The 27,841-nt window shown below is 42.2% G+C and overlaps 2 protein-coding genes across 2 annotated transcripts in view; both read right to left on the bottom strand.

Annotated features, from left to right (window-relative positions):
* Window positions 1-27,841, bottom strand: part of ESCO1 (establishment of sister chromatid cohesion N-acetyltransferase 1) — a 249,260-nt gene that overhangs the window by 177,958 nt on the left and 43,461 nt on the right. The window lies entirely within an intron of this gene.
* Window positions 1-27,841, bottom strand: part of ABHD3 (abhydrolase domain containing 3, phospholipase) — a 94,454-nt gene that overhangs the window by 28,244 nt on the left and 38,369 nt on the right. The window contains exons 2-5 of the mRNA XM_066352301.1: window positions 20,992-21,370; window positions 20,304-20,467; window positions 18,751-18,933; window positions 1,902-1,947 (exon numbers count right to left, since the gene is read on the bottom strand). Of these exons, the coding sequence (XP_066208398.1) occupies window positions 1,902-1,947; window positions 18,751-18,933; window positions 20,304-20,467; window positions 20,992-21,370 (772 nt within the window). The remainder of the gene's footprint in view (window positions 1-1,901; window positions 1,948-18,750; window positions 18,934-20,303; window positions 20,468-20,991; window positions 21,371-27,841) is intronic.

Genomic DNA, 27,841 nt, shown 5'->3' with positions numbered 1-27,841 from the left:
AAGCATCGACCTGGAAATGCTGAAGTTGCCGGTTTGAAACCCTGGGCTTGCCTGGTCAAGGCACATATGAGAGTTGATGCTTCCAGCTCCTCCCCCCTTCTCTCTGTCTCTCTCCTCTCTCTCTCTCTCTCTCTCTCTCTCTCTCTCTCTCTCTCTCTGTCTCTCACCCTCTCTCTCTCCTCTCTAAAAATGAATAAATAAATAAAAAAAGAAAAAAAATAATAAAAAAAAGATCCACCTCAAATTGACCTCCACTACAATGTTCTCTCACCTCCCCCTGGCTTTTAGTTACTCCATCCCTTTATGCTCTGCAGCCTTAATAAACCTTCCCACAGTTACACTTAGCACTGTATTGTACATATTTTTATGTATCTGACTCTCTCCTATAACTTAAGTTAAAGCTGCTAAGGCTTAGGATTGTGTCTAATAATATGCACACTCCTCATCCGACTGCCTTTTACACTGCCTGATTTAATAGGCATTCAATATGGCATTGCTGAAAGAACAACTCTTTGTCCTTCGCTTTATGGGACTTTAATGGAGTTTACTTTGTAGCATGTTATTTTCTTGAGAGCCTAAGACCATGTCTTCCCATCTTTGTATCCCTTGAAGCAAAAGCTGCTCAAAAACAATTTGCTTGGTCCAGGCCCACAGTGATAAATTCAAATCTTTTCCCTTTAGAGTACCGACTATTTGTCTACAAGATTACTAAGTAAGGAAATGTGGAAATTCACCTCAAACTATTTATGTCCTGACTAGGGAGCTCATTTGGTTTAGAGCGTCTGTCCCTATATGCCAAGTTTGCAGGTTCAAGCCCCGGTCAGGGCACATATAAGGATCAAGGAATGAATGCACAAATAGGTGGAACAACAAATTGATGTGGCTCTCTCTCACTCTTTCCCTTCTTCTTTCCTAAATAAATACATCTATAAATTTAAAAAAGAATTTTTTAAACCTATTTATCATGAGTGACATGAGTAAGACCATAAACACTTTTATAACTTTAGCTTTTAAAATCATATTGATCTTGATTCCCTCCAATGCCTAAGTCACTTAAAAACAAAGAGAAAGAGCTCCTTCTCCTACGCCCATGTTCTCATAAAGTACTGGCATTAGTAACATGATTGCAATTTTTTATCTTCAGTATGACCGATTTATAGTCTTAATAACATTCTCTATCAATGACTCAGAAAAAGTGTTTCTTTCAATTCTGATAGAATTGCCTTTGACTTAAGTGGTGAGGGACTAATAGTTGAAAAGCTTTCAAACAATTTCACTGAGTGTAATATTTCTCATTCCAACTCACAGGTTTAACATCAGATAGAGGGATGATTTTCTAGGAGATGCAAAAACTTCTATCATGACAAAAAGACTGTAGAGACTAGAGGGAAAAAAGTTGAGTTAAAATAATATTTTCTCTCTGTAAACTTTGACAGGCAAATAGGCATATAACACAGTCAATCCACTTCATGACAAAGTAAATTTCTTAAGTGAAAAAATATCACTGTGCTGGTTAATTTGTTTTGTACTAGTTAATTTTTAAAGAAAATATGTTTTGCATTAAAGAAGATATAGGTAAAGATCTATTGATGTTAAAATATAGTAATTACATAAGTTAAGTTATAAAATAAAATGTTAATTTTTATAAAAATAGAAATCTATTACATATATGTCAAATATAAGATCTGAATGAACATAGACTAAGGGGTTTCCCCTGGTTGTATAATTATGGGTCTTGCAAGTTTCCTTTATTTTATTTTTTTACTTATCTGTAGTTTCTCACAATAAGCGTGTATTGTTTAATATGAATTACCTTAAATAAAAAAGAAATATGCTTTTTATTATAAAACTAGAAATGGTTCCTTTAAAAATTAAGCTGTTATTAATTTAAATTTACTTACCAAGAGATTCTCCCCTGCCATACCTCGGTTGTTAAAAACCACACATCTAAAACCAGAAAAAAAATGTATTATTTTTACACATGATACTTGCTCACAATATACTATCAAAATCATCTTACTAGTACTATTTTAGAGAAAAAGATTTTTTTTAAACCTGTGCCAAAGGCATGAGAATGCTTGATAATTTCATCTAAATGCATGAAAATACATTCCCAGTTCTTTAAATTCAATATATGAGTTCAAATCATAAAACTGTATATTGAAGTGATGTTAAAATTTCTGACCAACTGGAACACTGAGGTTGCTGGTTCGAAACCTTGGGCTTGCCTGGTCAAGGCCATATGGGAGTTGATGCTTCCTGATCCTCCCCCTTCTCTCTGCCTCTCTCTTTCTCTCTCATTCCTCTCTCTCTAAAAAAAAAAAATCAATAAATAAAATATAAAAAAAAAAATTTCTGACCAAATGCAGAATTTTTACAACTTCTTCTATGCATGTGGGTAGGCCTCCAATAAATGTTATTAAAACAATCATAAATACAAGTCGAATTTAATTATTTTTTGGTTTAAATTAAAAAAGTTCTCTACTTATTGTAACATTAATAAGTAACATTAATAAGTATTTATTCCAATCCTAAGAAATAGCTCTTGTTCCCTCAAGGCTCAGCTCAATACTGATACTGGAATTTTACCTGAGGTGAAAACATCGCCACAGGCAGAGCTGAAGAGAGAGCCAGACACCTGAGCTGGTAGGAGAGCACAGCTGGGTATTCAGTTGACTTAGGGTAGGACTACCTGTGTTCTCTGTAATCCTGTTTGCTTCCCAGAGTCAATGCTCACATGTAAAGGGTTTAATGCAGTGTTGGCTTATGGTATGTACACAATGACAGCTGTTATCAGCAAAGGTAGTTGTAGTGCCATGCTAGCTTTAAAAAGTCATTCTGGGCCCTGGCCAGTTGGCTCAGTGGTAGAGCGTCGGCCTGGCGTGCGGGAGTCCCGGGTTCGATTCCCAGCAGGGCACACAGGAGAAGCGCCCATCTGCCTCTCCACTCCTCCCCCTCTCCTTCCTCTCTCTCTCTTCCCCTCCCGCAGCCAAGGCTCCATTGGAGCAAAAGATGGCCCGGCCGCTGGGGATGGCTCCTTGGCCTCTGCCCCAGGCACTAGAATGGCTCTGGATGCAACAGAGCGACGCCCCGGAGGGGCAGAGCATTGCCCCCTGGTGGGTATGCCTGGTGGATCCAGGTTGGGCGCATGCGGGAGTCTGTCTGACTCCTTCCCCATTTTCAGCTTCGGAAAAATGAAAAAAAAAAAAAAAAGTCATTCTGCATTTAAAATGATAAACTTTCATTGAAATTTCAGTCAACTGCCTGACCAGGCGGTGTCACAGTGGATAGAGCGTTGGACTGGGATGCTGAGGACCCAGGTTTGAGAACCCGAGGTTGCCAGCTTGAGCGCAGGCTCATCTGGTTTGAGCAAAAGCTCACCAGCTTGGACCCAAGGTCGCTGGCTCGAGCAAGGGGTTGCTCGGTCTGCTGAAGGCCCGCGGTCAAGGCATATATGAGAAAGCAATCACATATGAGAACAACTAAGGTGTCACAATGCACAACGAAAAACTGATGATTGATGCTTCTCATCACTCCGTTCCTGTCTGTCTGTCTCTATCTATCCCTCTCTCTGACTCTCTCTCTGTCTCTGTAAGAAAAAAAAAAAGAAAGAAATTTCGTCAACTATAACCCAGATATGTATTTTATGCCATCCTTAAACAAAATCCTGACTTGTGTCTGCACAGGTTCTCTTTGATTTAGTCTGTATTCATGTCGATTAAAATTCATTTTGATTTTGACTTTGTTTACTTATCCAATCAATCACGGCCATTTAAAGTTCTAATTCCTTTCTTTCAGGGTGCTGCTGATCATTGCGTGGGTTCTAAAGCACTGATGAGCTGACTGCCTCACAGAACATTCAACAACTCTGACCCTCTTCCCAGGGGAGTGAGATTTCAATGTGATATTCAGGATATGTTTCTGTAAAGGAACTCTTTCTTGCATCTGAAACATCACACAGAGAATTCTGTTAGGCCTAACTGAAAGAAAAAAAAGTTTTTAATCTCAGAAATCTTATTTGAGAAAAAATTATACTTTTTTTTACTTTATTGACTAGTCAAAGAAAGATCTTCAATATACTATAAAAACATAGAAAAGTTAGCATAGAGTCAGTTAGCTCATAATGTTTTCTTGCTAAAAAAATGGCAAGATAGACTAGACATAAATAAAATTTGTTAGCCACTTGTATTTACTTGCATTAGCACCTAAGTTACACAGGAATTGGGGCAAAAGTGAATTGTGACCTTGCCCCTTGAAGTTCCTAGTCATTCTGAAAAGAACCACTTTTAAAGTGCAAACACCACATAAGGATAAAAATGGCTCTGGGGCAAGACATCACCATGTGACTGCCACTGAGAGAGGAGAGCAGAACTTGTGAGGGGAAAGAAAAAAGATGATCTGCAAACTCATGAAAAAGCAGTCTATACACCTGGGATTTTCTTCCAAACTGCAGACTGGGATATTTGCACTTTTCTTCAGGCAACTTTGAAAAGTGGATCACAGCTCTGCTATCTCTTGCTAGAGGAGGAACTGTACTGACTTCTCCACAGGCCTTAGTTCCTGACAATGTTCAGTCAGTAGCGGTGATCATTGTCTATCCTTCTAGTCTTGCAAATGGGGCAGAGAGATGAAGGGTGAAGGAGATAAGCGGCTACAGAGAAAGGCAGAATGAGGGCTGTCACTCATCCCTTCCCCCGACTCGAGTGTCTTCTTTGAGTTAACCCCTTTTCTGTGCTGACAGTCATCAGGGAACACTTTACATATAAAGCTATAAGAGGTGGTTGTGAAATGACAAGAAAAAAAATCTGAGTTGTTCTAAATTAAAAATGAAGAGACATAGCCCTGGCCAGTTAGCTCAGCTGGTTAAGAGCATCATCCTGAAATGACAAGGTTGCGGGTTTGATCCCCAGTCAGGGCACACAGGGGAAGCAACCAATGAACATACAACTAAGTGGAAGAACAAATGAATACTTCCTTTCCCCCTCCCCTCTCTCTCCCTTCCTCTCTCTTTAGAAGAGAGAGAGAGAGAGAGAGCGCGAGAGCGCCTGACCAGGTAGGTGGTGGTGCAGTGGATAGAGCGTTGACCTGGGACAGTGAGGACCCAGGTTCAAAACCCTAAGGTAACCGGCTTCAGTGTGGACTCATTTGTTTTGAGCGTGGACTCATCCAGCTTGAGTGCAGGATCATAGCCATGACCCAGTGGTCGGGGGCTTGAGCCCAAAGGTCACACGGACTTGAAGCCCAAGGTCGCTGGCATGAGCAAGGGGTCACTGGCTCAGCTGGAGCCAGCCCCTGTCAAGGCATGTATGAGAAAGCAATTGATGAACAACTAAAGTGCTACAACTATAAATTGATGCTTCTCATCTCTCTTCCTTCCTGTCTGTCCCTGTCTGTCTCTCTTTCTCTCTCTCCTTTGCAAAAATAAATAAATAAATAGAATTAAAAAATTAAAAAAAAGAGAGACACAAAGCAGCAGAGCAAAAACTAATAAAAGACTACTCAGACTCCTTAATGTATTGTATGTTGGAATTATTAAACTAACTTTCAGGTGGCTATTTCTGAGACTACCTAAAAAGATAGAAAAGCCAGGTGCAGTGGGAACCCCAGGAATCTCTGCTTTCTGTCTACACACAAGCTTTACAGCCTCTGCTGGCCCATCCCAGAACTAGTCTACCATCCCTTTGTCTGTATTTAATATAAATTCTTTTAGAACAGCTTATATCTTTCTCCCCACTGTTTGATGTATAAAAATGCCACGAAGGACATGTTTGTCTTTTCTACTTAGTGATGCTGCTGGTGGTATAGACTCCAGGCCCTCAAACCAGTCTTTTATTTTGCTAGAAATGGCATAATCAACCCTTTCTTTTAAAATAAAATTCAGTCTTTTTAAAGTTAAAATTTTTTGTTTAACAGAAACAACTACTATTCCCAAGGCATTCGATAAACCTGTTAACTTTTTGACAGCACCCTCCAAATAATTCCTATAATTTCTCCCAAACAACTTTAAAGGGTATGCATGTGAGAAAAATAATTCTGGAAAACTTATTTTTCCTGCATATTTTAACTATTTAAAATTTCTTTTCAAAACAGGAAAAATATAAATGCAGAGAAGAAATACTAAATAAAGCATAAATCTGGTATTAAGAATTTCCTGCAGAGAAGCAGGTGAGTCTCCTTTAATGAAGGTTAAATAAAAAGCAGAGACATACCCACAACATAGGATTTCTCAACCTTTAGCACTATGGACATTGTGGATCAAAGAACTCTTTACAGTGGGGTCTGTCTACCGTCTCCTTGTTTGAGAAACACAATTACAGTGAGATGGACCAGTTAGCCTTGATGTGCTCAAGCCCAGGGATCTACCAGAATAAAATGATTTTATCAGATGGCCTTATATATTTTCCAGTTCTAAGATTCCACAAGTCTTTGATTCTAAGGATAGAAAAACACAATGCAACATACAGATCATGTATCAGAGAAATGTACACTTAAAACCTATATGATCTTATCAACCAATGTCATCCGAATAAATTTAATTAAAAAGAAAAACTAAAAAATAAAAAAATAATAATCAGCAAAGGATGGAATGAGAGGAACATTCAGAGATCACTCCTCTGATTTCAGATAATAATAACAACAGATGTTTATTAGCGTTGGCTATGTGCCAGATCATGTTCTAAGTATTTTTACATGAATGTTAATAATGGAATGACACAGTCATTAAAAAATGTATTAAACAGAATTTTTGCTGAACTAATTTTAAGATTGAATTAGAGCTCATAGGAGAAAAATGAAATAAAAACACAAGGTTCCGGGCCTCAAGGAGAGTAGAATCTAGTTAGGTTGAAAAGAAATCCCATATTTTCAGTTGAGTGACTACAACAAAAGTGATATCACAAGACAGTATATGATCCAGTGTTCAATGAGTGGTGTAGATAATAAAGCCTTATGAGGTCAGGCTGAGCAAAATTGATTAGCAAATGATTCATAAAAAAGGCCGATAGATTTTATGTTGAGACTTGTAAAATGATAAAGATTTCAGCAGAAGTGGTAGGACAGAATATGGGTTAAAGGGAGCAACGTGAGCAAAGATATAAGGTAGGCATGTATAAACTTTTCTAACGGATGAGGAAATAGATCATCTTAGTTGAAAACATGCTACCTAGAGGGTAATGGTAGAAAATAAGAATGAGAAAATAGGTTAGGACCAAAATAGACATAGGGTTTAGTAAACCAATGTCACCACAATAAATTCTATTTAAAAAAAAAAGAGAGAAAAGATGACAAGGAGGTTTTGCTTCCAGAAATGTCAAGTAGATCCTATTGGGTCAACCCTTCCAGAGAAGAGCAGCTGTAAACTCTTGACAAATTATAAAGGCAGTGGACAACACCATGATCAGGCAGAAATGGAATGGAAAATGACACTTGGAAGAAACGAATGGCTTTGGTTGAGCTTCCTGTTTTTATAGCTTTCTGCTTGAAGGGAGGCACTGGTTGGTATTGCTCAATGATGGATAAAAGTGAGAAATGTTTAGTCTTCTGGGCTTGAAAAACCAGTAAAACAGAGTTCAGTGTACATTAGTAGTTAGAAAATGAGAAAATGAGAGGGACATCTAAGAAGAGAGACAAACACAGAGGGAGGCTCCTAAATTCTGGATTAAAACCAGGCCCAAAGTTCTGGCTGACCCATCATCTATACATATGTGAGATAGACTCTAAACAGTTCAATTAAGGATAAAATACTAAAGATATCTCAGCTGCTGTCTACCACAGAAAGGACAGAGTGTGAAGTTTGAGTTTAGCCAAGTTATCTGTGTGATAAAACAAACAAAAATCAGAACTCTAATGATAGGAGAGCAAATAAATGAACAGAATCTCAGTGATTTGTGGAATAGTATCATAGTATCTAACATATATAACATTGTAGTCTCAAAAGGAGAGTAGAGAGAAAGAGGGCAGAAAGATATTTGAAGAAATAAAGGCAAATTTTTTTCTAAATTTACTAAAAATACACAAACTCTGCCTGACTTGTGGTGGCGCAGTGGATAAAGCATTGACCTAGAACACTGAGGTCACTGGTTTGAAACCCTGGGCTTGCCTAATCAGGGCACATATGGGAGTTGATGCTTCCTGCTCCTCTCCCTTCTCTCTCTCTCTAAAAATGAATAAATAAAATCTAAAAAAATACAAAAACTCATAAACTCAAGAGAAAGAAAAGTGTGTGTGTGTGGGGGGGTAAATAAGGGGAAAACAACAAAAAGAAATCAAGTAATAAAATGGTAAATCTTCTATCAATCACATCAATAATTACATTAAGTATAAATGGATGAAAATCTCCAATTAAAAGGCAGAGATTGTCAGGCTGCATTTTAAAAATAGCAAGCCCAACTATACACTGTACAAAAATAAACTTTAAATATAAAGACAAAGACACTTTCAGTGAAAATATAAATAAAGACCTATCACATAAACAGTAGACATTAGAAAACTAGAATGGCTACAGTAATACCAGGTAGACACCATGACCAGAGATCAAGAAGGACATTTCATAATGGTGAAAGAGTTAATTAATAGGAACACTAACAATCTTAACTATATATATGACTAATAACAGAGCTTCCAAATACATAAAGCAAAAATTAACAGAATTAAATGGAGAAATAAAAAATCCACAATCATAGTTGATTTTAACATTCTTCTGTCAATGAGACAGAAAAACAAGTTAATAACGATGTAAGCAGTCTAAATAACATAATCAACTATCTTAACCAATTTACATTTATGTAACACTCCACCCAATTACATAACATACATCCTTTAAAAAATGATAATATGCCCTGGCTGGTTGGTTCAGTCATAGAATGTTGGCCCAGCATGTGGAAGTCCCAGGTTCAATTCTTGATCAGGGCACACAGGAGAAGTGACCATCTGCTTCTCCACCCCTTTCCCTCTCCATTCTCTCTCTTTCTCTCTCTCTCTCTCTCTCTCTCTCTCTTCCCCTCCTGGAGCCATGGCTCAAAAGATTCCAGTAAGTTGGCTGGGGCACTGAGGATGGCTCCATGGCCTTGCCTCAGGTGCTAAAATAGCTCGGTTGCCAAGCAATGGAGCAGTGGCTCCAGGTGGGCAGAGCACTGCCCTGTAGGGAGTTTGCCAGGTGGATCCCGGTAGGGGTGCATGCGGGAGTCTGTCCGTCTGCCTCTCACTTAATAATAAATAAATAAATAAATAAAATCATGCGGGAGTCTGTCCGTCTGCCTCTCACTTAATAATAAATAAATAAATAAATAAAATCTGAACATTTGCAACCTCACTAAAGTCATAAAGGTATTAAAACAAATTAACATACAGGGGGTCCTTGGGTTACAACACAGTTCCGTTCCTATGGCAGTGACATAATCTGAATTTTGTTTTAAGTCAAAACATACCCTAGCTTAAGTCACGTATTGTAACACAGTTGTAAAATCATAATCTAGAACATAAAAATGTCACAAACCAAACACAACACATTATTGCATATTCTCCTGCTGTGTGTAACCAAACTAGTTTGCCCACGTAGTCCATAAGTACAACACTAATGCTGTGAGCATGATGCTAATAGCATAGGCCGAAACACCCACGTCTCAATTTTTAAAATTTTGGGGGGGTAAGCATTGTAAACTCAAAATGTTGTATGTCGAGACTGTTGTAACCCAAGGACACCTTGTAATTCATGAACCTTCTTCTAGAATGTGAAGCACCAGAAATAAAATACAATAATTAATAAGAATATATTACTGACTGTGTTATATACCCAACTCCTGATTTTCATATGGTAATGGAGAACAGTGAAAGTTAATTCATAATTCAAGAACCTCATTCTCTTGTTTCAACTCTTTCCCTACAAAATCTATTTCCTGAGTAGGAAACATGACTTGTTTGCTGGTCATGTCTTGAATTTCCCTGATAAAACTGAGTCCTGTAGTATTATAAGTCTACATTAACCTCAAAGACAAAAGTCATGGGATTTGAGGAGTTAGTTGTTGTCAAGCTGAGAGCCCGAGACATCCAAGGGTGTAGAAAGTAGTAAAGAAGAGTTCTCCAGAATGATCAGTATTTCAAAGAGTCCATCAGAAATCATACCTTGATCTGTAGCAAGGCTGCAGAGTTGAATCTTAACTCTGTCACAATTAACTGTCTAATTTTGATAAAATTATTAACATTGTAGTTCTGGTTTTGGTTGGTAAAATGGGGATAATAATATCTATTGTGGAACTGGGTATAAAGTAAATTAGATAACCCATGTATAGCACCTATAGGACCTAGCATATGAGAGGCACTCACCAAAGCTAAATTTAATTATGGTAAACCTATAGCAGTTGTGGTTATCTTTTGCTGCTCATAAGCTCTAAGTAGCCTTACGATGTAAAACAAACAAAAAAAATCAACAACTTAATATTTAACTAATGCAGTTTATTTTGGAGATATTTCAAAACCAGTGACTACAAGAGGAAAAAAAAAAAGAGCCAAAGTTAACCTTAATGCGAGGAAGCTTAAGCTGAAGCATCAGGAGTTCTTTTCAGTGATCTCTTAGAACGATTTTTAAAAACCTTTTTTACCCCCTCATTAGCTCTAACATTTTTCCTATTAAATTTCCCATTCTCCCTCACTCAATTGCTTTCTGATATTCTCATATGTCTTATTCATTTGAATTCTAGCTGGATTTCTTTGGTATTTTTTTTTTAAGATTTTATTTATTGATTTTAGAGAGAGAAGGAGGGAGAGAGAGAGAGAGAGAGAGAGAGAGAGAGAGAGAGATCATGTGTACCTTGATCGGGCAAGCCCGGGGTTTCAAACTGGTGACCTCAGCATTCCAGGTCAATACTCTATCCACTGCGACAGCACAGGTCAGGCTCTTTGGTATTTTTGTAGATTCTGTTAGCTAAAGCCCTACTTCGACCAATAGAGAGAAAACCCTATTTAATAACAAAAGTACTCTACATTCATAGTGCTCTGAACTAACAGGCATTATTCCAGTGTCACAGAACACGGCTGGAAACTTTATCTCTGCAAACCAAGTCAGAGACATAGGTGTGTTCCAGGATTTGATTCCAGCAGCCACTCCACCTCAGCAAGGCATTACCTTCCTTCTCCTTTATGTTTCAAGGCTAATTAATGTTTTTTAAATGGACTTCCTGGGCTAAGTACTAGTCAACACTCTCCATATCAATAATTGCCAACTTCGAAACCCTATGAGGTATAGGTATCTTTACAGGTAAGAAAACTGAGATACAGATTCAATAATTTGCCCACGGATACACAGGTAGTGTGTGACAAAACTGAGATCTGATTCTGGGCAGCTCTGATTCAAGAATCCACTTACCCACCTCACTACGCTCCTCCGTGCTATCTAAGCTAGTGACAGTAAGGTCTCTTCCCAAAGACAATAGGTGCTCTGAACACAGGGTTCTGAGTGCTTGCCAGCTCTGATAAAAAGACCTTTGTCCCTGACAGTTTCTTAATTGAGGTATCACTTTATAGTGGAATATCTAACAATTAGATAGCTATTGTTAGGTCCCTAGAGAATGGTACTACTTGTCAGTATCCACAATAATGTTTTCCAGAAATACGTTTATTCAGTGCTTTCTAACATGCATTGTTTTATCTAGCCAGTCTCATGAATACTATAGTTATTAACTGACTCATACTCAAAATGTTAAACACCAAATTATTTTAATGCCAATAATTGATAAAAAAAAACACAAAACTTTTAGGCCCTGGCCGGTTGGCTCAGTGGTAGAGCGTTGGCCTGGCGTGCAGGAGTCCCGGGTTCGATTCCCGGCCAGGGCACACAGGAGAAGCGCCCATCTGCTTCTCCACCCCTCCCCCTCTCCTTCCTCTCTGTCTCTCTCTTCCCCTCCCGCAGCCAAGGCTCCATTGGAGCAAAGTTGGCCAGGGCGCTGAGGATGGCTCTGTGGCCTCTGCCTCAGGCACTAGAATGGCTCTGACTATGGCAGAGCAATGCCCCAGATGAGCAGAGCATCACCCCCTGGTGGGCGTGCTGGGTGGATCCCGGTCGGTGCATGTGGGACTCTGTCTGACTGCCTCCCCGTTTCCAACTTAAGAAAAATACAAAAAAAATAAAATAAGGCCCTGGCCAGTTGGCTCACCGGTAGAGCGTCAGCCTGGTGTGCGGGGGACCCAGGTTCGATTCCCGGCCAGGGCACATAGGAGAAGCGCCCATTTGCTTCTCCATCCCCCCTCCTTCCTCTCTGTCTCTCTCTTCCCCTCCCGCAGCGAGGCTCCATTGGAGTGGCCAACGATGGCCCGGGAGCTGGGGATGGCTCCTTGGCCTCTGCCCCAGGCGCTAGAGTGGCTCTGGTCGCGGCAGAGCAACGCCCCTGGTGGGCAGAGCGTTGCCCCCTGGTGGGCCTGCCGGGTGGATCCCGGTCGGGCGCATACGGGAGTCTGTCTGACTGTCTCTCCCCGTTTCCAGCTTCAGAAAAAAAAATAATAATAAAATAAAATAAAAATACTTTTAGATAACATTCTAAGGTTAATTTAAAATGACTTTGTATCTAAGGTAACTACTTTTATTTTTTTATTATTTTTTATTTTTTTAAATTTTTTATTTTTGTATTTTTCTGAAGCTAGAAATGGGGAGAGACAGACAGACTCCCACATGCGCCCGACCGGGATCCACCCGGCATGCCCACCAGGGGGTGATGCTCTGCCCACCACGGGGCGATGCTCTGCCCCTCCGGGGCGTCGCTCTGCCACAACCAGAGCCACTCTAGCACCTGGGGCAGAGGCCAAGGAGCCATCCCCAGCGCCCGGGCCATCTTTGCTCCAATGGAGCCTTGGCTGCGGGAGGGGAAGAGAGAGACAGAGAGGAAGGAGGGGGGAAAGGGGGGAAAAGCAGATGGGCGCTTCTCCTGTGTGCCCTGGCCGGGAATCGAACCCGGGACTTCTGCACGCCAGGCCAACACTCTACCACTGAGCCAACCGGCCAGGGCCTATTTTTTTTATTTTTTAAAGACTTTACTTATTGATTTTAGAGAGAGGAGAGAGAGAGCGAGTGAGAGAAAGGGGGATAGGAGCAGGAAGCATTAACTCATAGTATATAGTTGCTTCTCGGATGTGCCTTGACCTGACAAGCCCTGGGTTTCAAACTGGCGACCACAACATTCCAGGTCAATGCTTCATCCACTGCGCCACCACAGGTCAGGATCTGAGATACTGCTTTTAGATCAGGAAACTGTCAGAACTTCCTCTTTTGTTTCCACGCCCCATTTTTCTCAGTTGAGCCTCCCCTTCCTTCCTCTCTCAGGAAGATTCTGCAGATGACCTGCCAGTGCACTTCTAATGCTGCAGGAAAAGCAGCAGCTTAGTATATCCCCTGGTGCTACTTCCCTTAAATCAAAATTGCGCAGGCCCAAACTCCAAACCGTTAAGTAAAGGACTGTTTAAAAGTCAAATGTGTGATCCACGCCTGCTTCTGTCTCCTGAGGTCATCTTACCTTCCAACAGTTAGCTGGCTGGGCTTCCGTCACCCTGGCTAGACTGAATCTTTTCAAATTTTGCTTTACTGTCTTTGTTCTCCTTGTTCTTTCCGTTGTAACTGACACTGCGACTTATTCCTTCCCTCCATAAACTATCTCGTTCGTTTTTTCTGATATTCCAGAATCCTGGCATTTGTAACACCTCTGACCACTCAGGGTGTTACAAACTGGTGGCTAAGGGTGACCAGTTATCTCTTAGTATTTATCCTCCCCTTCTTCCTCAGTAACAAAATCCTCCAGTTTCAGTTGGGTGGATGGGTGCTTAAAATAAAGACTTCATTTGAAAGCCTCCCATGAAGCTAAGAAACAGCAGGCCAGAGTGACATCAGTAAAAGCGGTGTGCACAGATGCTGGAAAGCATATTTAAAAGACATTGGTGCATTCTCTAGTCTCTGTTTTTCTCTTTCTTGGGTGTTGGAATGCAGATGGGATAGCTGGGGCTGAAGCAGCCATAAGTTATGAAGCCATATAATATAAGCAACTTAGTTTCCTGACACTCTAGGTAGGGCACCATACAAGCCCCAGTCCACTTTCTTAGATTTTTGCATGAGAAATAGACTTGTGTCTTGTTTAAGTCACTGTTATTTCAAGTTTTCTGTCACTTGCAGCCAATCCTGGTGCTCTCTAATGTATTTCTTCCCAACTACTACATACTCTTTGTCACTTCAATTAGACTATATGCTCTTTGGGAATATAGGTTCTGATACTGTATTTGACAGTACCCAAATACTTAATGACTGACCTAGATTTCAATGAACTTATTATTACATAATTCTGGATAGGTCACTCTTTTTAATATTAACTGCAGGTGGAATAAAATGGTAGACGAAGGCTCTCAAAAGAGGTCAAAGAAAAGATGATTTGGATGTTCTCAGAGTTACTGCTTTTCTCCATTTTTATTTGTAGTGCTAGATATTAATTCTAAAGATGTTTGAAAAAGGATCTAAGAAAACAGGATATTATCCAGGTACACAAAATAATATCCATTAGGCTATGTTACTGAATAGAGATTTTTAAAAAAAGAAATCTGGAATGAGTGGATAAGATTTCTAACTACTTTATCAATCAATGGGCATAACTTATTAGAGGGACCAATTTTTTTTTTAAGTGAGAGGAGAAAGAATAGAGTGACAGATTCCTGCATGCACCCTGACCAGGATCCACCCCCACAACCCCTGTCTAGGGCCGATGCTGGAATCAACCAGGTTATCCTCAGTGCCTGAGGCTGATGCTTGGACCAACTGAGCTATCATCAGCACCTGGGCTGACACTGGATATACATCCAGCCAGCCACTGGCTGCGGGAGGAGAAGAGAGAGAGAAGGGGGAATGGGAGGGGGAGAAAAGCAGATGGTCGCTTGTCATGTGTGCCCTGACCAGGGATCGAACCCAGGATGTCTGCACCGCAGGATGATGCTCTATGCACTGAGCCAACTGGCCAGGGCCGAGGGAACAACTTTTTTTTCCAGTTTTTCCTCTGGGTTTTTATGAGGAGGCGTCTCTGTAAACATAGGCCTGGACTCCTGGTCTTTCCTACTTTACTTGCTCTCTGGGAGATGGAGGACTTATCTGATTGACAAAATTTGGAATAATGACTGGGGTTGTCTGGCTGAGCTATTCTCTTCTCCTCTCAAAGGCTATTTACCCAGGAAGTACATACTATACTCTGCCAATGAAGATGGACAACACGCAGGCAGGCCAAGTGTTGCCCCATTCAGTTCTGTTTAGCTTTAATTTTGTCATAAAGCCTTTGCTCACAATTATCTTAAACAAACTTGGGCTGAGTTTCTATCCCACCCATTATTCATTTTGAATGAGTGGACCTTAACAGAAAAGTTTTGCATCTTTGTTGGTTTTCAGGTACAGGAAAACAACATTTAACAACAACAACCAACCCTTACGTTCTGTTTGTCCATATACCAGAAGGTAGGTTCTCTCTGATGTCTAAATCATATCTCCCGACAGGACAGCATCAACAGTTCCCGACTGACCTGCCAAAATTCATGACCTTCCCTGCACACTCAGCCTTTACTCAAGATAGTAACTGGGGCCCCAATGCAAGTGTACCTCCATGATAGTTGTGTGTTCACACTGCCTATGAAACTGTTGTATAACAGGCATTATCATACTATCCCAGCAATCCTGCAAAGAAACTAGATGTTTATATTTCCAACAGGTAGGTTTGTTTGTACTTGTTCTTTAAATTATAAAAAAATGTTATCCTTTGATCAGAAAATAGAAGATCTGGGAAGGAAGACATGAACATTTCTAAAGACTTACTTTGTTCAGGGCACTAAATCAATTTACATATTCTGATTCATTAAACTCTCTGTGAAAAACTGTAATTTGTAAAGTTAAAAATTACTGCCTAGCCCTGGCTGGATAGCTCGGTTGGTTAAAGCTTCACCCTGAAGCACAGAGGTCGCTGGTTTGATCAAGGCACATCTAGGAACAGACTGATGTTCCTATTTCTTTCTCTCTCTCCATCTCTAAAATCAATTTTAAAAATTAAAATAAATTAATTTCCCAAGGTCACTCAGTAAGTGGCAGTTCCAACATTTGAACCCAGGCCTGGCTCCAAGAGCCATACACATTTCCCCATATTACTCAGCCTTCCACAAGCTATGTTACCTACTAGACCCCCATGCTACAGAATCAATGACTTAGATCTGTTTTGCCACCTAAAGGACTCAACCAAGCCTTGTGTATAAAAGTTCCAGGTCCATTTTCTCCCTCAGTGGTCTTTGTAACAACCTGGCTGTCTCTGATAGACTGCAAAGATATTTTGTAGCTCTTCCTGTCAAAAGGCAGAGTCTATTTCCCTACTCTTTGATTCTAGGTTGACTTCCTTTGACTAGAATGTGACTTTTTTTCACTAGATTGCAGTAGAATCAACATTGTGAGAGTTCTTGGTTTGGGCTGCAAGAGGCCTTGCACCTTTCATGTTTGCATTCTGGGAACCCTTTCACCAAACCAACAAGCTCTGGTGAGCTTGATGTAAATGACAGACTATGTGGAGCTGACACGAGCCATCCTTGCAGAGGCTCCCCAAAGCATGGAATCATTCTGGCTGCTGACCACAAATGCACAAATGATTCTAGCCAATACCAGAAAAACCAGCCAGCTGAGCTCAGCCCAAATTGCTGACCCAAAGAATTGTGAACAGAATGGTTGTTTTAGACAGTTTACACACTAAGTTTTAGACAGTTTGTTATACAGCAAAAGCTAACTAATACATTCTCTCCAATCTAGAGTCAGATTCCTTGCAGTTAAAGATAAGTGGGATAGGCCCAAAGGATATAGAAAAATTTATCAACCATGTATTCCATGCATTCTGCTACCTTCAAGCTCAGTCTGATTCAGTGTTAAGAGTTCCCTGAACCCAAATAATCTGGGTCTTCAAGTAGCTGATAGTGACCCGGTTCAGCCTTCCCCTCATAGACTTCTTGAGGCAACGACAATTTCTCACAACTCTTTGTGTCTCCTCATAGTACCCTGTGCAGAGCCTTCCTTATATCATACATTCTCAATAAAAATTTTAAGTCTATAGAAGAAATTTTAACTCTTAGGGAATAAAACCTAATAGCTTTGAAGCACTGTGGCAACACAATTTGGCAACTTTTACAAGTGATGGAAGAAAGCTATGCATACTGGCAACTCCAGGGCGTTTGAGACTCAGTCCCTGAGTTTCAACTACATTGTTTTTAAAAGTACTTTCTAAGGCCCTGGCCGGTTGGCTCAGCGGTAGAGTGTCGGCCTGGCGTGCAGGAGTCCAGGGTTCGATTCCTGGCCAGGGCACACAGGAGAGGCGCCCATTTGCTTCTCCACCCCTCCCCCTCCCCCTCTCCTTCCTCTCTGTCTCTCTCTTCCCCTCCCGCAGCGAGGCTCCATTGGAGCAAAGATGGCCCGGGCGCTGGGGATGGCTCTGTGGCCTCTGCCTCAGGCGCTGGAGTGGCTCTGGACGCAACAGAGCGATGCCCCAGGGGGCAAAGCATCGCCCCCTGGTGGGCATGCCGGGTGGATCCGGTCGGGCGCATGCGGGAGTCTGTCTGACTGCCTCCCCGTTTCCAGCTTCGGAAAAATGGAAAAAAAAAAAAAAGTACTTTCTAAGTCTTGGGAGACAGCTCAGGCCAAGTACAGAATAAGCAATTTAAATATGTAGAAAAGGTTTTATAATCTGTACTTTTTGAGCATGACTAAGTTTTAGCAAAAAACTGGAATCGAGCCTTACATCTAACTGGATAGTGCTTAAACATTAAATAATGATAAATTTCTGCTATTGCTTGGTGCAAATGTCATTAGAACCAGAATTCTGGAACACTATATCAAAGCTTCTGAGAGACTGTCACTTCATGGACAAAATAGGCTTTATCTGTAAAAAAGATCAGAGTTAACTTGTCCAAGTTGAAATAACTCTTATGGCATTTTCTCCTTTATATCAAAATCTTTTTATTAATGTAATATATAAACTCAACCTCCGTTTTTCACACAAACAAGTGTTTCAAGTTTAACAAAGGATACAACTTGACTTTAAATGCAGCTCAGTGTTCCATTACAATAATTACTATCAGTGGAAAAAGACTGAAGCACAAAAAGCAGTACCTTTCACAAACTTAAAATTGCTAAGTCAATTGTATCGGGCGACTGAGTTGAATAATGGTTACTCAGAAATGGTGCGGCATCATTAACTGAACACTAGCCATGGGCATATGCAAACTCAGATGGAGAGAAGAGGCACAGATAACCTTCAGAAAAATAAGGACATCTACAAGCTGATTCTCAATATTTTCTACTCTTGGGATCTGAGCCAATGAGACAAGCTAAGTGAACCCAGGGCCCAAATATGGAGTGTGACATTAGGGCCACTGCATACTCTCTCAGTGATCTGTAATTGCTATTCTGCATGGTATTCCCTTTAGTGCTCCTCAGATCTGGGTTCTATGTCAATTCTTAGGTAATTCTAATTTCATTTATTCATTCAATCAAAATCTGCTGAGTGCCTACTATGCTAAGTGCTACTTCCCATAAAATGATTCAATTATGCATCATCCTGAAAAAAGAGTAAAAGGAAAAAGCAGAGAAAATAATAATTCAGGGGGTTGCTTCATCCATATGAAATAACAAGAAATAACAAGTTTTTCTGAAACAAACATGAAGATATATTTGTGTTTCATTTAGAATGAATGAAGTAAAAAAAAATATTTCACTAGTACCTGTATCCCAATTCTTCACTAAAATGGATCATATGGAGGATATATGATTCCTTGCTTGTTCCAGTGAGGCCGGGCAACAATAAGATAGTAGGTCTGGTGCTGGCATCCATATAACTCTTACTGTTATCATTATCAAACCAGTCCAATGAAATCTGTCCTCCATCTGCAGTTTTAATAAATTCACTAAAAGAAATAATTCAAAAACAAAATCATTAAATGTTTCAAGTTGTGTTTTAATTTAGTGTCTTAATTCTATAAATTAATGATGTTATCCAGTCATCCCAAAATAACTTTTTTCAGCACTCACTAATGTACACACTTGTATCACTTTCTCTCATTACAAGAATATTATGAGCCTGACCAGGCGGTGGTGCAGGGGATAGAGCGTCGGACTGGGACGCGGAAGACCCAGGTTCAAGACCCTGAAGTCGCCAGCTTGAGTGCAGGCTCATCTGGTTTGAGCAAGGTTCACCAGCTTGAGCCCAAGGTCGCTGGCTCGAGCAAAGAGTCACTCGGTCTGCTGTAGCCCCCCGCTCAAGGCACATATGAGAAAACAATCAATGAACAACTACGGTGTTGCAGTGAAGAATTGATGCTTCTCATCTCTCTCCCTTCCTGTCTGTCTGTCCCTATCTGTCTGACTCTGTCACACACACACAAAAAGAATATTATGAAATTAGTCCCATAAAGTATTTCCAGCAACACCAGTAAAAGGTAGTATATAAAAATTAACTTCAAAGTATTTCAAGTATTTATCTTAATCATTTCCTCATTCCTCTAAAATACCTGGAATTTAACCTTTATTTGATTGAGGTCACTGAAATAATTCAACAGGGAATTATGAATAAGTAAAATGCTGATCTGATCACTGTGCTGGCTGTTTGACTCAATAACAGTGTCCCCACAGAATCTATACAAAATTTGCTTCTTAAGTATTTTAAAGTCTAATACTTCTCACATAGTATCTATGAACATATAGAATTTTCCCAGACAAATAATAGCTCAAGTTCCAGGCAACAAAAGGAACTCCACAAGGACTACATGACTCAGGGAAATTAATAATAGGCACTATTTAAATCTCCTAGTTATTGACATATTCTGGACCATATCTTTAACACTTTAAGGACATTATCAAGAACCCATTTGCTTATCAATGTGAAGTCCTTTTACAGAGGTCCATCACACAAACTCCAAAGTAATGAATCCTCTCACCCCTTCTGTTATTCCCAGTATCAGTGGACTGGTACATTGATATGTATCAAAGGGTCTAGGTCCTTAGGAGCAGATGCAAGATGAATTTGGAAGAATAACCCCCCAAACACTTCTGGTGTCCTAGAAGTAAACCATTTACATCAGGGAGCACACCCCCCCCCCCCCATGGTGAAAGGCAATACCTGAACATTTTCCTGCAGCTGGGTGTGGGGCATACATTCCATTTTTATTTTTTATTTTTCTATACACTTATTAAACCAGAGGTTCTATTAACCAAGAACTGATAGTATGCAAAAAAACTTCGATTTTGAAGATATGAGTGACAATGGAAATGTACTTACTTCCTGTACTGCACCTGGGGCTTGGAAGTGATGAAAGGTCTCAGCAGTGTCTGTCCTCGACTCTCCCAGCACCAGACTGTCGGGTAGTACGTTTCTGTCACCACGGGACAGTGGTTCTGGAGGAATCGGCTGAAACTCTCACCCCCCGTCACCAACTGGGGCTTCTGTGGAGAAAGCCAGTCTCAGTGAAGGATCCAGAACAGAACAAAGTTTCTGCCAACCATAAACCAAAACCGACCACTGACCCGTCCCTCGCGCGCTGGAAGCGTGACGCAAATAATTCAGTCACAACGGACTTAGAGAGTTGGTTTATCAGAGCCCTCCAAGGTAAGGCAAGCGTTGAAATGTCATTCTAAAAAGTGCTACAGCATTGCCGAGCAGCTTTGCGGGGTTGATACAGTGACAGCAGAGGCGCGCGCGCGGAGATCGGAAGGTCCGGGCTGAGGTCCGAGGAGTGGCCGCAGAACAGGCAGGCTGGCAGGAGCTGGCCGGCTTTCCCGCGCGTGCTCAAGGGCGTTCATCAAATGCCGGGAAAGGGCTACACTAAGGAGCAGCATGCTCGCCCCTAGGTCTGCCTCACTCACTCGCGGCCGCCAGCTACAAGCCTCGGGCTCCGCCCGATGCAGTCGCTCCGGGCACAGCCGCCCGTGGCCCTGCGCCTCGGCGCCCGCGCCACCCCTCGGCTCACCTTGGCAATGCTGCTCAGGTAGTAGCAGGCATAAGCGACGCTGAAGCCCAGGATCAGGGATAAGCCTACTCCCGAACCGAAGAACCCAACCCGGACTTGGTGCTCCAGGTAGAGGGATAGCTCCCGGGAGAGCACCCGCAGGTCCATGGCTAAGCACTGCGCGGCCCGGGGAGTGCCACGCGCCGGACCTGCAGCGGGAGGCCAACCAGCGGGCGAGCAGGCGAGCGGGCGCGTCGCCGCCGCGGACCCGAGAGCGGAGCGCCTCCTGCCCGGCAGAGCACAGTTGCTGTCAAGTGGCTCAGCCAAGCGGCCCCGAGAGGAGTAGCTCGGTCCGCCAGACGCCGCAGGCTCCGCCCCGGCTCCTTCCGAACCGCCCCCACTGCCAGCCACTCAGCAACCTTCCGGAGGCGCGGTTCTAAGCCCCGCGGCTTGGAGGGCTAACGGGGGGTCTGCTGGCAAGGTCGCAGTTAGGCTGGGTGAATCCCAAGAGTGGAAGAGAGCTAACGCCGACTTCGGAGAAGGAAATGGGCCTGGCAGCGCACCTGCCCCAGTGACCTTGAATGATTTCGAAAGGCAGTGGGTCTCGATTAATCCTTTCTGTAAACTAGCAGTTTAGAGTACACTAGAAGTGTGAGTGAGTAGGATTCAAAGATTTGAGCAGTTAATGCCAAAGATATGTTGGGAGAATGCACTCATTATATAGTGAAAAAAATCCTACAGCCCCAGGAAATTGTGTTGACCCCTAAGACTATCCAAAGAGAGAGGAAAAAAAAATTCTCTGAACATTTAACAGTGAGGACATTCATACTTGACTTTAAATCTCTCTGTGAATTCTTTAGTATACCTTAAATGAGAAGTGGTTCCCGAAAATAAATGAGATCAAGAATATAGACTGGGATTTAAAAAAATTAAAGCCTATTTGTAATTCATTAATGTTTTGTACTTGAAGACTTACGGACATCCACAGTTACCTAACATGGAGACAAGAAACCATTTATGTAGTAGGTTCACCTAGGCTTATTTATGGCAACATGACTAAAGCCAGGAGATACGTATATGCATCTAAAAGGGTTAGAAGATTTAACAATCTGTTATTTGAGCTCCCTCACCCCCTCAAAAATACCAAAAGTGGCAAGACTTAAACAGGCAAAAAAGAAAAAGGTAAGGGCTATATAGACTACGAAAGTTTTCACAAGATGGTAAATTAATGATATAAATTAGTGATGGGGAAATGTGATGGACTAGAAGGAAACAATTTATTTGGCCTTGATTTGGTCATTGCAACTTGATGGTTGCTAATACCCGGAATAATTCAATTATCTTCACTGAATCTGTTTTTTTTTTTTTAATCTGTATAGTAATAATTTATACTTTGTAGATTCGTTGGGATGACTAAATGAAAGAAATAATGTGTGTGCTAGCCTCCCCTTGAATGTAAGTAATTCTTTCACTCACTGGCTCTTGTACCCAAGCACACCCAGAAAACACAAATGCACATGCTGGTTGCCTTACATGACAATTTACACGTGACATTCTTTTTTTTTTAATTTTTTTTAAATTTTTTACAGAGGCAGAGATAGACAGGGACAGACAGGGTCGGAGAGAGATGAGAAGCATCAATCATCAGTTTCTCGTTGCGACTTCTCAGTTGTTAATTGATTGCCCTCTCACATGTGCCTTGACCGCGGGTCTTCAGCAGACCGAGCAACCCCCTGCTGGAGCCAGCTACCTTGGATCCAAGCTGGTGAGCTCTTTGCTCAAGCCAAATGAGCCTGCGCTCAAGCTGGCGACCTCGGGGTCTGGAACCTGGGTCCTTCCGCATCCCAGTCCGACGCTCTATCCACTGCGCCACCACCTGGTCAGGCCATGACATTCTTTATAATGCCTGCGTCTGCCTTCTGCCTTTCGTTTGCTTAAGTTTAAAGTGATAATATCATAAAATAAACTGAGATTCTTCATAGGAATCATAGTGTGTAGAAAGCCTGCTGGCTGGGGAATTAAACAACTGAACTCATCTACCAAACTTAGGCAAAGCATTTACTCTTTCTGAGCCTCAATTCCTGGTCTATAAAATAATGATTGAGATGGAAGATGTCCAATTTCTTTCCTGTTGGAACATTCACAACTGTAAGAATTGTTACTTCCCGTTTAGATGAGGAAATAAGAGTTCAGACTGTAATATGACAACCCAATGACCTCTTCCTCAGTGTCCATGCGTTTGTGTAATCCCTTTCCCTTGAGTACAGATAGGACCAGTGACTTAGTTCTAACCCATCGTGTATTTAAATAGTGAAGGGATGTCAACACTCCTATGATTTACAGTATGTTATATAACTCTAGCTTAGCTCTCTCTCTCTCTCTCTCTCTTTTTTTTTTTTTGCATTTTTCTGAAGCTGGAAACAGGGAGAGACAGTCTGACAGACTCCCGCATGCGCCCAACCGGGATCCACCCGGCACGCCCACCAGGGGGCGACGCTCTGCCCACCAGGGGGCGATGCTCTGCCCATCCTGGGCGTCGCCATGTTGCGACCAGAGCCACTCTAGCGCCTGAGGCAGAGGCCACAGAGCCATCCCCAGCGCCCGGGCCATTTTTGCTCCAATGGAGCCTTGGCTGCGGGAGGGGAAGAGAGAAAGAGAGAGAGAGGAAGGCGCGGCGGAGGGGTGGAGAAGCAAATGGGCACTTCTCCTGTGTGCCCTGGCCGGGAATCGAACCCGGGTCCTCCGCACGCTAGGCCGACGCTCTACGGCTGAGCCAACCGGCCAGGGCCAAGCTTAGCTCTCTTATCCACCTTGAGGAAGCAAATAGCCATATCAATTGCCATGGAGAGGGCCACACAGTAGAGAATTGGTGTTGGCCTCTAGCTGGCAAGCAGCAGAAAGATGGGGACCTCAGACTCACAACTCAAGAAAATGAATTCTGCAGTACCTTGAATGAGCTTAGAAGCATATTCCTCAGTCAAGCCTCTGATAAAAACGCAGCCTAACCAACATCTTGACTGGCCTAGTGAGGCCCTGAACAGAAGACCCAGCTCAGTTGTACCTGGACCCCTCACACATGGAAACTGTTAGATAATAAATGTGTTTTGTAAGCTGCTAAGTTGTGGTCATTTGTTATGCAGCAATAGAAAACTAAGAATTTTTAAAAATCCTACAAAAGCATTCAAAGAATAATAAATATCAATGTCTTTTTTTTTGCCTACCAATATATTTATTGTAGAAACATTTTAAGTTAAATATTTTAGCTCTTTCAATCAATACTCAAAAGAAACTTTTTGAGAGATTTTTGTTTTTTTACTTTATACATCAATTTTCAAAATAGTCACAATGAACATCCATTACATATTTTTTTGTTGTATTTTTCTGAAGTGAGAAGCAGGGAGGCAGAGAGACAGACTCCCGCATACGCCCAACTGGGATCCACCTGGCATGCCCACTAAGGGGTGATGCTCTGCCCATCTGGGGTGTTGCTCCGTTGCAATCTGAGCCATTCTAGTGCCTAAGGCGGAGGCCATGGAGCCATCCTCAACTTTGCTCCAATGGAGCCTTGGCTGCGGGAGGGGAAGATAGATTTATAGAGAGAAAAGAGGGGGAAGTGTGGAGAAGCAGATGGGTGCTTCTCCTGTGTGCCCTGGCTGGGAATCGAACTCAGGACTTCCACATGCTGGGCCAATGCTCTACCACTGAGCCAACCTACCAGGGCCAATTTATTACTTTTTTTTTTTTTGTATTTTTCTGAAGCTGGAAATGGGGAGAGACAGTCAGACAGACTCCCACATGCGCCCGACCGGGATCCACCCAGCACGCCCACCAGGGGCGAAGCTCTGTCCACCAGGGGGCGATGCTCTGCTCCTCCGGGGCGTCGCTCTGCCGAGACCAGAGCCACTCTAGCGCCCGGGGCAGAGGCCAAGGAGCCATCCCCAGCGCCAGGGCCATCTTTGCTCCAATGGAGCCTTGGCTGCGGGAGGGGAAGAGAGAGACAGAGAGTAAGGAGGGGGGGTTGGAGAAGCAAATGGGCGCTTCTCCTATGTGCCCTGGCCGGGAATTGAACCCGGGTCCCCCGCACGCCAGGCCGACGCTCTACCGCTGAGCCAACCAGCCAGGGCCTTTATTACATTTTTAAAAGATTTTATTTATTGATTTTACAGAGCAAGAGGAGAGTGGAGAGGTGGAACGAGAAGTATCAACTCATAGTTGCTTCACTTTATTTTTATTTTCTTTTATTTTTTGTATTTTTCTGAAGCTGGAAACAGGGAGGCAGTCAGACAGACTCCCGCATGCACCCGACCGGGATCCACCCAGCACACCCACCAGGGGGCGATGCTCTGCCCATCCATCCGGGCGTCGCTCTGTTGCGACCAGAGCCAGTCTAGCGCCTGAGGCAGAGGCCATGGAACCATCCCCAGCGCCCGGGCCATATTTGCTCCAATGGAGTCTTGGCTGTGGGAGGGGAAGAAAGAGACAAAGAGGAAGGAGAGGGGGAGGGGTGGATAAGCAGATGGGTGCTTCTCTAGTGTGCCCTGGCTGGGAATCGAACCCAGGACTTCCACACGCCAAGCTGATGCTCTACCACTGAGCCAACTGGCCAGGGCCTGCTTCACTTTAGTTGTTCATTGATTACTTGTCTTGTGTGCCTTGATGGGGCAAGCCCATAGTTTTGAACTGGCAACCTCAGCATTCCAGGTTGATGATCTAGCCATTGCGCCACCACAAACCAGGACATTTATTACTTTTTTTTTTTTTTGTATCTTTCTGAAGCCGGAAACTGGGAGAGACAGTCAGACAGACTCCCGCATGCGCCCGACCGGGATCCACCCGGCACGCCCATCAGGGGCGATGCTCTGCCCACCAGGGGGCGATGCTCTGCCCCTCCGGGGCGTCGCTCTGCTGTGACCAGAGCCACTCTAGCACCTGTGGCAGAGGCCAAGGAGCCATCCCCAGCGCCTGGGCCATCCTTGCTCCAATGGAGCCTTGGCTGCGGGAGGGGAAGAGAGAGACAGAGAGGAAGGAGGGGGGGGTGGAGAAGCAAATGGGTGCTTCTCCTATGTGCCCTGGCCGGGAATCAAACCCGGGTCCCCCGCACGCCAGGCCGACGCTCTACCGCTGAGCCAACCGGCCAGAGCCCATTTATTACTTTTTAAACAATAAAGTTATTTTTAAAAAATGCAAAGCTAATTGTAATGTACTAAATAATATGAAAAGATATATAGTTAAAAATAAGAAAGGTCAAAACATTCCAAGACATAATGGAAAACAAGTTTTAAATAGGAACACATCTTCACAAATATTGTGTAACATGCCCTGGTTCCTTTTATTGAGGAATGGTATTTAGAAACCAAGATCTGGGCATTGGGTGTAGTAATTAATATGGGGTATCGGTGTGTTTAGGCTTTCTCAGTTGACAGAGCTAGGTAATATATATATGTATACTAACGCAGATAGATAGATAGATGATAGATAGATAGATAGATAGATTATATGTTTCTGTATCTATGCATCTGTATTTACATAAAACTAAAGATGAGTTCAGAGTATAATTCTTTTATGTGGACTCTCTGAGGGTTTTTAGGAGAAATTAAACCTCTTAACTAGCAATGTTTCTTTTTTCTTTGTGATAAAGCAAAATCCTACCCCTAATAAGACATACCCATATCTTTAACCTCCTCTAGTCTATGGCAAATCAACAACAGAAATCAAGCAGAGGACAGAATGAGTTATACTTACAGAGAATGCCAGTACTGAAAAATCATGCCATATACTTAATGAAACAAGGTTACATTCAATTAAAAATATATATTATGGCCCTGGCCGGTTGGCTTAGCGGTAGAGCGTCGGTCTGGCGTGCAGGGGACCCGGGTTCAATTCCCGGCCAGGGCACATAGGAGAAGCGCCCATATGCTTCTCCACCCCCCCCCCACCCTCCTTCCTCTCTGTCTCTCTCTTCCCCTCCCGCAGCCAAGGCTCCATTGGAGCAAAGATGGCCCGGGCACTGGGGATGGCTCCTTGGCCTCTGCCCCAGACGCTAGAGTGGCTCTGTCTCGGCAGAGCGACGCCCCGGAGGGGCAGAGCATCGCCCCCTGGTGGGCCGAGCATCGCGCCTGGTGGGCGTGCCGGGTGGATCCCGGTCGGGCGCATGCGGGAGTCTGTCTAACTGGCTCTCCCCGTTTCCAGCTTCAGAAAAATACAAATATATATATATATTTATATTTATATATATATTATAAATATATAATATATATAATTATATATATATTATAGTTCCATATGGATTTTTAGAAAAATTGCGAATGTCACCAAATTATTTATTAATAAAACACTCTGACCTTAGACTCTTCAGTTCTAATACATAGCATTGTACTAGTTGTAGCCCTCTCTTTAGCACTAATAACACTGGGGAACAAAATTTTTGTTGCATCCACAAAAACATTTGTTCTTACCTAATTCAAGTGTGCTGATCTCAAATCTGACATTAGTTTTTCTCTGTGTAAGCTACAGTTTTTTTGCAATTCAAGATTTTAAGTTTTCATCTTATTGTAAAATTTTCAACATTTATTTTAACATAATGAAGTAGAATGTCTTCTTGGGCATCATCTTTGTGAAAATATAATAATTTATGTAATTCAGTAAATACATTAAAAGATATGATTGCATCAGAATTTGTCTACAATTTCAAAGTAGAACATATTAAAACACTTATTTTAATCATATAATTTGTGCAAAACTTATTTAAATCCTATTCAGGCAAAAATTTGCATTTGTAGCTCTTGCGTTTGTGTACTTGTTGAGGACAATCTCGTTTGATGCTCCAGCAGTAGTCTGCTCATCACTAACAGCTCCAAGATTTTCGGGAAAC

This window comes from Saccopteryx leptura, chromosome 11 (assembly GCF_036850995.1).
Source record: "Saccopteryx leptura isolate mSacLep1 chromosome 11, mSacLep1_pri_phased_curated, whole genome shotgun sequence".
NCBI classification, from domain to species: Eukaryota; Metazoa; Chordata; class Mammalia; order Chiroptera; family Emballonuridae; genus Saccopteryx; species Saccopteryx leptura.
The sequence above is the reverse complement of the archived record's forward strand: the minus strand, read 5'-3'. Positions and strand labels throughout refer to the sequence as shown.